Source organism: Mastomys coucha, unplaced genomic scaffold (genome assembly GCF_008632895.1).
Source record: "Mastomys coucha isolate ucsf_1 unplaced genomic scaffold, UCSF_Mcou_1 pScaffold20, whole genome shotgun sequence".
NCBI lineage: Eukaryota > Metazoa > Chordata > Mammalia > Rodentia > Muridae > Mastomys > Mastomys coucha.
This window is the reverse complement of record NW_022196903.1, coordinates 86,511,884-86,523,826: the sequence shown is the minus strand read 5'-3', so window position 1 is coordinate 86,523,826 and position 11,943 is coordinate 86,511,884. Positions and strand designations below refer to the sequence as shown.

The following is an 11,943-nucleotide window of genomic DNA, read 5'->3' as shown; positions in this document are numbered from 1 at the left end:
GAAGGGGGAAAGAGAGAGAGAGGGAGGGAGAGAGAGAGGGAGGGAGAGAGAGAGGGAGGGAGAGAGAGAAGTGGGAGGGAGGGAGAGAAGGAGGAGGGAGAGAGAAGGGGGAGGGAGAGAGAAGGGGGAAAGAGAGAGAGAGAGATGTTATAGGGCTTGGAATTGAACCCAAGGCCTCATGAATGCTAAACACCCACTGTACAGCTGAGCTATACCACCCACCCATTTTTCTTAATTTAGATTTTTGAGAATTGCATACGAGTAGTGCATTTATGTTATTCCAATCCCTCCCCCTCCAGTGTGCTTTGGAAATGTGTATTGGTAGAGAAAAAGTCCGGAAGGAGGTTGTTTAAAAAAAAAAAAATCAATGGGTGTTTTATGGTTTTAAGTAAATAAATATTGGAACTGGTCCGTCTCAAATTTCGTAAGGTGCTCATAGGTTTCCTTTGACACTGTTAATGTTAGGCCTCTTGAACAGTTTTAGCAAGTTTACATTTACTCGGAGCCAAGTCACATCTCTGTTGCTGGAGATTCACAATGTCCAAGCCCAAGGAACCCATCACCCATGAGGAGAATAAGACATGAACAACCATGATATTCTAGAAGTTCCCTTAGACTGAGGCTTGAGGCTCTGTCTTGATTCCAACTGCTAGCTCTACTGCAGATGTATAAAATTTGTGCCATGCATACCAGAAGTGCAAGTTTGGCATCTTCAGCCCTTAGTGCCCATTCTACAGTCGTTGGCTTTCTTGCCTCTTCCAAGCTTCAGCCCTTGGGGAAATGCTGTATCAGTAAGCTGGGCTAATCCTGCAAAATGACCAGCGGTCCTTGCAAGAAGCTCCAGCACTGGGAGCAAAGGACAAGCCTGAGGAATCTTCTCCAAGACAGGAAACCCAGCCCACTGCTTCCTTTGGTTCCTATGAGGTCTTTGTAAAAACTGTTGTTTGGCTGTGCTGGGAATTCTCCATTTATGAGCATTCAGAAGCCTGGCCATTGGGATTGGAGGGTGCAATCAAAACCCCAGGCCTTGTCTCTGAAGGACGGATGGATTTGTCCCCAACCATAGATTCTTCCAGACTCATGTGAACTTTCTTTTAAGGAAGAAGTGTTCTCAAAGCGTTTTGTGAGCCTCAAGCTTTAGGGCAGCCTGGGTAAGCATTTTAGAGGCTTGGTATGGGTGCCTCATGGGAGAGAGGGAAGCAGCAAAGGACATAATGGTTGAAAAGGGTTTTTCTCCATCACCAAGGAACTCTAAATGTTTGTGGTGCAGGTTCTTCAGAGTGTCCATAGCTCCAAGCATCCTGTCAGTGTGGCTAAGAGGCTGACCCTGCCCTGCCTTTCTCAACTGTCTCAGATTTCCTCATTTCTGTGTGCCTATCCTTTAGGAAGTTAATTCGTCAATAAATGAAGGGTAATTTGTTTTCATTTATTTTAATAACTCAGAGACATGAACTCATTTACTAAATTCTGATAAGAAGCTAAGTAGGAAAAGTCTATGCCAGGGAGAGGATTTATATTTTTCCCTTAGACAATACTTCAGACTCTATTGGGCTCCTTAAAAATTTATTGAGCACTAACTGTACTTATGAAGAACATGTTTTCTTTTTTTCCAGCTCAATTTTCCAGGGAAAGGTTTACGGGTAGCCTGATTGTGTGCAGTGGTCTGCAACTTCATGCTTGCGTTGACATCTAAGCAGAAGGATGCCCATTTGAGCCTCTCTTCCTTCCTCTTCATCCTTTGTCTTTTTTTTTAAAACTTATTTTCTCAGTACGAGTAAACTCTCTGAATGAGTAAATTTCTGTATTTTAAGCATTGTGCTTAACACCCTTAAGACATTAGCCCTGAAGCTCACTTTTCCATCCCCTTGAGATGAAATTCTAACTTTTCCAAACCGCACAGATGTCTCAGGACAGGAGAGATATGATTTCAAGATGTCTGACTCCATCTCTACTATGGTAGATGTTTTTCTCATTCTGTTAACAGGCTGAGTTCTGACACATTCACTCCTGCTGCATACAAATAGGCTTCCTATTGGTCTAAGTACCTTTTCTGCAGACCCTCAGTGTGTGTGTGTGTGTGTGTGTGTGTGTGTGTGTGTGTGTGTGTGTGTATCCTCACTCTCTGCCTCTGCCCCAAAACCAAGAGGCAGTAGTTACATACCATATGCCTCTTAAATGCCAAAGACAAGGTACTTAGTTTTTAGAGTGACTGGTTGGAACTTCCACACCAGCCTCTTCACAGCATACCTTCCAGGAACTTTAATGCCAAAGCCAGCCAGGTATGACCTCTGCCATGCAGCAGAGTGCAGTGGACGGCAGGTGGGAGGGTTCTTCTACAAGGAATGGTGACCCAGGTGACAGCAAGCAACTCTGGGTCACCCTGTCATGTGGGACACTCTGTGCAGTGGGTCTTGCTCCTCTGAGTAACAGTGACCACGAGCTGGGGACGTGGCTAGTGGGATCTGGGCATGGTCGTGTGCACACCTGCACACTCAACACTCCAGAGGCTAAGGCAGGAAGACGCCAAGTTCCAGACAGCCTGGGCCACATAATGAGACTTTCTCTCCAAACTGTTTTGTTAGGAGAGAGGAGGGGATGGCGGGAGGAGGGACTGTGGCAGGGGAAGACCAGAAGGGGGAGCAGCAATCGGGATGTAGAATGAATGAATGAATAAATAAATAGGCAAAAAAAAAAAAAAAAATGAGTAAGGAAGAAAAGGCCAGCAACAGAAAACTCTGAGAGAAGGCTGGTACGGAAATCCCAACCCAGTCATACTCAAACACCTTGGTATTGAGGCCACTCAATGTAAGGATCACTAACATCTACATGATATGGTCATTTAAAATATCTAATAGTACTTTTTATTATCTGCCAGGTAAAGAGCTAGGTACAGTAGAGGGAGGCCTTCCATCCCATAGCCTCCTTTCCAAAAGTTTGGTCTTACCCATTTTATGGGTGGGCTGGGGAAATAAGCCACTTGTCTACTATCCCTGAAGCAGACACAGGAGAGGCTGTTGTGGAATGGATACATCTTTTACATCCACCTACCCAACCACCCTGAACATTGCTCACTCTTAGCAGTTTGGACCTTGAGGGCCTGGGCTGGATAGCTCTGAGGGGGAAGGGGAACTGTCCTGTTACAGACAGTCCCATGGAGTTCTTGGTATCTACCTGTTGCGTATACCCCTGCTACTGGCTGGGGTGTCTCAAACTCCCTGTAAACATTGCTACATTTCTTTGGAAGACACACCACTGGGACCACTGACTGGTCAGGTCACTCTGTGATCAGAAACCCTCTTTCCCAGGTCATATTTGTAGTGCCTTAGCTCTAGAAGGATTCGGAAGTCGTATTATTTCCTATTTATGAAACTGGCAGGGAGAAGAAACCCCGAGGCACATCTCCTCTTAGGAGTTTCATCTGAAGACCTAAGATGTGCTATTTACTGGAAAAACTTATCAACTGTCAGAGACATGTTACTACTACTAGACAAAGTAATACTGAGCCCCTCCCCAAAACAATTATCATTAAACGCCAGGGAAAGAAAACAAGAATTTATCATGAGACAATTAGAAAATGAAGGACCAGATATTTAGAAATCACAGAAATGGTACTCGTATTTTTGTTACAGACACCAGTATTTCTACTAAGTGTCAACAACATGAGATTTGACTTACTTCTTTCTCCTAAGTGTTCTTTAAGGCAGGGTTTCCTTAGGTAATGCAGGCAGCCTGGATCTGACTGCCATCCTCCTGTCTCAGTCTCCTGAGCATTGATATCATAGGCAGGGGCCACCACCTCCAGTTTATACATGTCTAATTTTATTTATTCCTCACTGCTACAGTAAATGAGAGAAGTGTGTGCTTTACCTTCCATTTTAAAAATGGACCAACTGAGGTTCTGAAAAGCTGAAAACTCTCTCCCTCCCTCCCTTCCTCCTCCTCCTCCTCCACCTCCTCCTCCTCCTCCTCCTCCTTCCTCTCCCTCTCCCTCTCCCTCTCCCTCTCTCTCTCCCTCCCTGACCTAATCATTGCTGAAGGAGTTAACTCTTTCATACATACTACAGAGCCAGCTCTCCATTATCTCTTTGTTTTAACTTTTGTCAAAGTTGTGGGTTCTCAGTTCTAGGAGAAAGTAATCCTGAGAGCGTGTTCAGGGTCACAGAACATTCTCAGCTCAGAAACTGCTCTGGTTTTGAAAGAGAGGAGAGAGGGGTTCAGGATGTCTCTATTGCACTGGCTCTGTAGAGATAAATATCAATATCAAAGGCCCAGACCACACACCCTTGGGACCTTTGGGAATTCTGTTCCTGAACTAAGGCTGGCGATGGGGGGGCGGGGGGGGGGAGGGTGCCGCGGGGAACGGCCTTAGATGGGCTGAGAATGGGCTCTATCTTCAGCAGGCCAAGCGCGCCCTCTTCTGGCTGCTTTTGGAAACGCGCCTCTGCTTTGAACTCACACCCAGCGGTGCTCAGTACAAAGTGTGCTTGCTCTTCGCTCCAGGGAACTGGAAGCAGGGAAACTTTGGCAGCTAGATCTTGTTAGAAAAATTACACTGTGGCATTTTGGTCGTGAAGGAATCTGATAATTGTGAGCAACATCAGGGTTACTGTGCTACGGAGGCCGGCTGGAGGAAGCTTTGAGAGAGGATTTAGAAGTCACTAAAGATGACCTGAGCGCTTGCTTTCTGTGTTCTGGAGGGAGTTAATCGGCTGTGATCCTGGGTTTCACCATTTGTAAACAAAATCTCCACCTAGAAATCATGAATGTAAAAAGCGCCTAGGTCTGGCAATGGAACAACAAAATACCTTCAACGATTAGAGGCCATCAAAATTAATTAACACCCTTCTGCTTACCAAAGTGCCTTTGAATGTGTCAGCTCTGCCTTGGTTGGTATGTCACATGGACTGAAAGTCTTTTGTGTTGGCTTTGTGTTCCAGGGGCGGTTTAGCATCAACCTTTATGGGACTGGGCTGTCTTTAGCTGAGTCTGCCAGATGGACATCACAAGGGAATTATGCCGTTTCGGACATCAAGAAGTCTCCGGTAAGGCTGCCTATTGCTTGAGCGATAGCTCGTTTTTCTCTTCTGAATATGATGGTTTCATACTGAAGGAGCGGAGCCGGTGTGCTTTCCCATTCACCAAACTTTTTTTTTTTCCAAAGTGCCAGAGAGGAAAATTTAGGGCACAAACACAGGAAGGAATTTAGAAGTGGGTGAAGCAGGAGAGACTCGATTCACCTGGTTGAAGCTTCTCCCACCTGGTACATGCGAAGCCATCCAAGCACCTGGAAGAGACTTGGGTGGGGGCAGGGCTCTAGGATAACACACAGCTCAAATATCTTTAACTAGTCAAACGCAACTCACTTATGTGAACCTTGAAAAATGATGTTTTGGTTTGGTTTGTTCTGCCCAGAAACAATTGCAATTCCAATAGGAAGAGGTTATGGGGTGATATCTTCTGGGAAGTTAGGAATACAATAATCCACTTTTTTGGCCACCCTGAACTCTGTGCATTTAGCATGTCTGCAACCCTGGAGCATGTCGAAAGGCAGGCGCTTGAACCTGGGTCTTCCGGGTAGTTGAGCAAGCCCCAAGTGGTTGACAAGCACAGCCCAGCCTGAGAATCACCCACCCTGTGGAGCCGCCTGTGGAGGGAAGTTTAAATGTACCCTCTGGTCCCCCTGACTAGGTTAAGGGGATCCAAACCTCTGCGGCTGTGTCTCCCTGATGATTCTGAAAGATGATAGAGCAGAAACGCCTCCTTCAAGCCCTTCCACTGAGTTCTCAGGCCAATGCAGCATCTAGTCTCCTGGGGATATGGGAAGTTTCCCAGTTCCTGTTCAAGCACTGCACACATGAGCTGAGGAAAAGGGAAAGAAAGGAGATCTGAGCACAGAATACTGTGGCTGGATGAGCGCAGCTGCCGGGTTACAACTGCAGGTTAGAATATCAGGTCAACTGTGAGATGGTTTTTTTACTATTTCTTTAAGACAGAATATTTACATATTTTTAAACAGTCTGGTCCCAAGTATGAGGTACACGGCTGTAACTTCAGCTCTGGGGATGTAGAGTAGGAGAGCCTTCGGTTTAAGGCAAACTTAGGCTACATAGCTAGACCCTGCCTCCTAATGACCAGTACTACAAATAGTGGCACGTAATGGTCATATGTTGTCTATCTGAAATCCATATTTGACGAGCATTTGGACTTGCACTTGATGAGTTTGGCAACCCTCCCACATGTGGCGCCTTGGGTTAGAAGCATCAATTCAGCCTGCACTGACACAAAGCCCCAGCAGAGGGGAGGTCCCACCCGGCATCTGAGGGTAATGTCTTTCCTGACTCCTCTTTAAATTTCCGGCATCCTGTCTGTATCTCAGGTCCGGATCTCTCCACAGAGCTAACCAGGAATCACAAATCTGATTCCATAGCCAAGGGGTTGCTATGATTTAATCAGAAGGATTGCCCCCTCCCACCCAGCAGAACAGAGACAACTGTAACCTTTGACTGAGCCCCGACATCTTGATATCTTCCCCTACTACTCCCTATCCTAACCCCAGTCCTATAGATTTTTTTATAGGAAATAAAATTAGTATATTTAATTGTGTTCATGTTTTAACAGGTGCATTATGTCTCAATGACCAGATTTGAAAAATTTAACTGTTTTAGATGTGGTTGAATGAAATCATTTTTGTAAGATATATATGTTGCATTTATACATACATACATACATACATACATACATACATATGTTACAATTTTGCTAGACTATGTCAATCATAATTGAAATTTCAGCCAGAGGCTAAAAATAACTAAAGGCTTGAGTGCCATCTTATGGACATGTCCAGTATTGCAAGGCTATTCCCCACCCTCTGAGGATTCTGCCTGAGCTGCTGGAGAGAGCAGCACAGATCTCCACACACATAACACACACACACCCTGCCTCCTGTGTGTGTGTGTGTGTGTGTGTGTGCGTGCGTGCGTGCACACAAGCGTGCACATGCCGGTAGGTAGAAGTGAAGACTGCTCTTTTCCTAGCTCCTGGCAGACCAGAGTCAGGGTCTCAGAGCATCATCCCCTAAGAAAATGGACCTCCAGAACTGTTATGGTTGGGGAAAAGTACAGATGATGTTCTCTCCCTGAAAAACACCTCCTACCACTGAGACTCGAGGAATCATCTCAGAGGAAGTGGGAACATTGTAAGAGTCACAGGGTGTACATCTGTCGCAAAAGCGTCAGAGTTGTACTCTGGGAACTCGCAATGGCTGTGGCTCCCCACACAGGACCTGCACAAAATCAGACCAAGACCAGCACAGAGAGAGGCAGGGCTCACGAGAGCCACCTGAGGACCTGTTGGCAGCTGATGGTTGAGGGGGGAGGGGGGTCAGTATCCTTCCAGGATACAGCCCGAGACCGCCTATGTTCCATCGCATCGTGCCATATCCACAAACATACAGGCGGCTGCCCATGGACTCAGTGGGTTTTAGAAACTAGAGGGAGGGAATATGAGGTTGGAGGGGAATGTGGTGGGGGGATAGGGAAGGAACCAGGTAGGTTTGATCAGAGCACATTATATACATATGAACACTAAATGGGATATTTTTAAATCTCAAAACAAAAAATTAAAAGTCATTGAAACATTATCTTGTTAGTGACAACAGTAAAAGCCATTGGCAAGAAAGCCATGTGACTTGGTTTGAAGCAGAATCCTCCAGAAGAGGGGCATGTTGCAGTGTCACCTGCAAGGCTTAATAAACCGTGATTGGCCTCTTATTCCGCCCCACACACTTTTGTTCTTGGCACTGGGAACAAATGCAAGGCTCAGTACCTGATCTGTCATTGAGCTACATGCTGAGCCCTCAAATGTCCACAATCTCTATAAGAAAACAGAAATACGCATCTCTAATGTTTTCCAGGCTGATACCATACTCCTAGTCAGAAACTACCGTTTGAAAAACCTTTGTCCTAAGTTAAGCAACCTGCTTTTCACACTTACGCCTATAATTTATCCACATAAGCAGTTCTACATGGGGCACTCTGGGAATTACGTGATATTCCACTCCCAGTCAATGCCGCCTCTCAGTGAAAACCTCACTTCTCCAAGCCTGCTTGGGAATAGCACATTCTCCCTGAACAAAACTACAAGAGGATCTCCATGATGTAGGTTCAACCTGGATCTGTAGTGCCACTGATCGGAAGCCAGAGATGCCACCTCACTCCTGGGGACAGTTTCCATGCGCTCCCTAGGATGCAAATGCAGTGCAAAGAACCCTGCATAAGGGTTCCCTATGATAAATTATGTCTTTCCCTAAGATAAACTATGATTATCATTCAAATGCAGAGGTTCCCTCTTGTGTTTTGAAGGCCCTCGGGAGATGCCCGAGATCTCAGGTGATACCAAACTCTAATTATACTGCCTTTCCTCTGTCTGCTCATCCCTATGATGGCTTGATTTATAAGTCACAGTAAAAGATTAACAACAACTTCTAATAAAAATCAAAGCAATTATAGTATACTATACTATAATTGCTATATATACTATAAACAAGGATTGTGAGAATGTACTATAAAAACGCTTGCCTCCTCTCATGACAGTGTTACATGTACATGCGATGCTTAAATGACAAAGTAGATAGGCAAGCACTGTGATGTAGTGTTGGGCTATGTCAGAGTTCCTTGAACATAAACTAATGGCATAGCAATTGATGCAATAGCAGAGATGCTCTGAGTCACTAAGGAGCAGGTGTCTGTAGGCCATAGATACACTGGACAAACGAATGGGCCATGTGCCGGGGATGGTGGGGCATGATAGTGAGAGACTTCATCATATTCAAGTGTTTTAAATCTTAGGAGGTTTTTTTTTCCTGGAAATTTCTGTGTATCGTGTCCAAGCCACAGTTGACTGCAGATAAACAAACTGAGCAACGTGAAACCCTGATATTTCCTTATGTGCCTGGGGAATTTTAAGGCACAGGGAGCCTGCTCTCTACCAGGGATTCCTTGTGCTATGCAAAGGATTGTAAATAAAATAATTGCTCCTACCTCCGAATTCTTTTACAACTGAGTTAAGAAATGAACGTACATGTTTGCACATGTGTGTACACAGTACCGTAGAATCTCACGTGTGTGCATGGACTGCTCTCCATGTTCTCCAACTTGTGAGAACCCAGCAAGTACCCAAACCTACAACACGGAATTCCATAGTTCACAATTTCTATGCATGTACACTTTAGTCTGCACATTTCTATGGAAACTGGGTAGCGTTTATACATCTATGTATGTTATGTTCATCTATGTTTTACATACATATAGGTATGTGCGTAGTTGTCTGAGGACTGTTCTGGGGAAGATTATATGTTACATGCTTTGTATGAGGTTTCAGAAAAGGTCAATTTTGCATGTTGTCTTAGTCCTATGGACAGTTTCTATGGAAACCAGATAGTGTTTATACATGTATGTACGTTTATACATACATTTATGTATGTACATAGTTGTCTGAGGGTTGTATTGGGGAAAATTATATGTTACATGTTTTGTATGAAGTTTCAGAAAAAAGTCAATTTTGCATGTCATCTTAACCCTAACATTTCACTTTAGGTCCTAAAACTATGTCTCTAACTGTTAATATCTCCATGGATTTTCTTAACACACTCTTGCCTGCTACCCCTTCCACTAAAGACAGGCAAATGAGCATGCTTCCACCACACACAGGCCCCCTCCCTAAATCACAGACATTAGCTTCCCTGAATCCTATCCACTGGAAAAAATTAAAGACTTAGTGAAAACTGGGAATACAAACTATGCCTAATAGGGCAGTGAGCCACTCATATGCGATAGTTAGAGCTATTATCAACAAACTATTTATTTAAAAGAGAATTCAACTGTAACAAAAGAAATAAAAGCCAGAGTTTCATTGCATGACAGCAAGGGCTTCTGGCTCCCTTTCCTTCTGAAAGAAGCTGTCTCCACATGGGGCAGCCATGTTTTTCTTACTGTTCAGTCTTGTTTTGTTTTTCAATCTGACGCCTGTTGACCATCTTCAACATCATTTGAGGATAGCACCATCACAGGTATTAAAAGGTTAGCCCCACTTTTTTCTGTTTTGCCTAAATTAACAGAGTTTTCGGTGGAAGAAATCATGCAACTACTGTAAAGCCAATATCAACTTTATTTTGTTTTCAATTTATGACTGCCAAGGCCTTTCTTCATTTGATGAAGAGAGGCAATTATGGATGTCCTGAGGAAATGACTTTGTAAGGACAGAGAGATACAGTCACCAACGTGCTGAGTTCAATTCCCCGAATCCACATAAAGTGGCTGGGTGGGCACGGCAGCACACACTTACAATCCCAGTGCTGAGATGGGTGGATTCCTCAGCCTCACTGGCCAGCCAGTCTAGCCTGTTTGCTGAGTGGTTGGCCAGTAACAGACCCCATTTCAGCAAGTATAGAATGACACCAAAGGGTGGTCCCGGGTTCCACACATCCACACAAACCATGTGTGCAGTTACCTGTACACACAGATTCACACACACACATGCCATCGTGACAACAATAGCTAATCCTGGTTAAGCACACAGGTTAGGCTGAGTCCTATGCCAGGTAGCTAATGCGTGTTCCTTTGCTACAGCAAAGTAGGAGGAGAGACTTGTTTGCCCATTTTACAGATGCTCCAGGAACCCCGGCATCAGTAAAGAGGCTGTGTCAGCTGCAGACCTGTGCGCCAGAGCCTCTCCCCTGCTGGATAAGGAGAGTTTGGGCTTAGATGAGCTTTGATGATGCTGAAGATGGTGCTGGTATGTCAGCCTCCTGACACCTGCCAGCCATCTGCTGACAGTTCCTGAGTGGAGAACCAGATGGTCCAACATCTATCTCCAGACCTAGCTCAGCACTCAGGAGCCAGGAGGGCAGTGTTGATGGGGCTCATTCCCATATCAGCCACACCCAAAATCAAACGCATGAAAAATTTGAAAGTGGAGAAAACATTTTGTTCTCTCCTTTTGTTGTTAAATTGGCACTGCTTTTCTTTCTCATTCTCTCTTCTTCTTCTGGATGGGGTGGGGAGGGGGGACCCTGAGATTACCTTCTGTTTGCAAGAGACATCACAAGTGGGCTGTAGGAACCATATCTTCATGACCTTTGACCTGTTATGGGATGAAGCCCAAAGATATAGGTGCAAGGGTGTTCAAATCATTCCCAGTTGTGGAGAAAGTACAGTTTTGTCCAAGGAGGCTAAGGGGCAGGACTTAGGTGACATGATCCACACAGAGATAGGAGTGTGGTACTGCATTGCAGCAGTGGATATTTTCAAAGTGTGGAAAAACATCGGGGAAACTAATGAGCAAGACATTTACAGCTCAAAATAAAATCCAGCTTTGTTCTTTCAGTCATTCATCTCATCCATTTAAGAAATGTGTGGTTAGGGTCACTATTAGCCTTACACAGTTCTTGGTCCTAGATGTTTCCAGTTTAGCAAGATATCACTTTTACATCACGGGGCTTACATTCTAGCATGAGGGGAAATGCTAAGGAACACTATCCAGTTGTGGGGTGCTTGCACAGATAACTGAGCCCAAACTACATCCCAGTGAAGGCTGCTCTTGAGTTATTTACCAGACTTCATGGGGCATACAGGAAAGGACAGAAGAGCATTTCAGCCAATGGAGAATGGCATGTGCAAAGGTCCTGTGGAACAAGGCTCACACCATGTCAGAGGTGCAATCCAAAGAAATGCAGGTGTGGAAAAGACTGACAGAAAACAAATGTGCCAGGGCGGCCCACCCAGCACCGACTAGGGTCAGAAGTCAGCAACCCTTTTCAGTGAAAGGGACAGATAAAAAAGATTTGGTTTGGGTTTTTTTTGTTGTTGTTGTTTTGTTTTATTTTTGTTCTTTTGGTTTTTGGTTTTTGGTTTTTTGGGTTTTTTTTTTCTTTTGATTTTTTGGGTT

At 44.7% G+C, this 11,943-nt stretch overlaps 1 protein-coding gene across 5 annotated transcripts in view; it reads left to right on the top strand.

Moving 5' to 3' along the window:
- The window catches only part of Adamts9 (ADAM metallopeptidase with thrombospondin type 1 motif 9), a 173,280-nt gene that overhangs the window by 152,495 nt on the left and 8,842 nt on the right, over positions 1-11,943 (top strand). For all 5 annotated transcript variants that reach the window (XM_031382630.1, XM_031382628.1, XM_031382629.1 and 2 more), the window contains one exon: positions 4,938-5,042. In XM_031382630.1, coding sequence (XP_031238490.1) covers positions 4,938-5,042 — 105 coding nt within the window. The remainder of the gene's footprint in view (positions 1-4,937; positions 5,043-11,943) is intronic.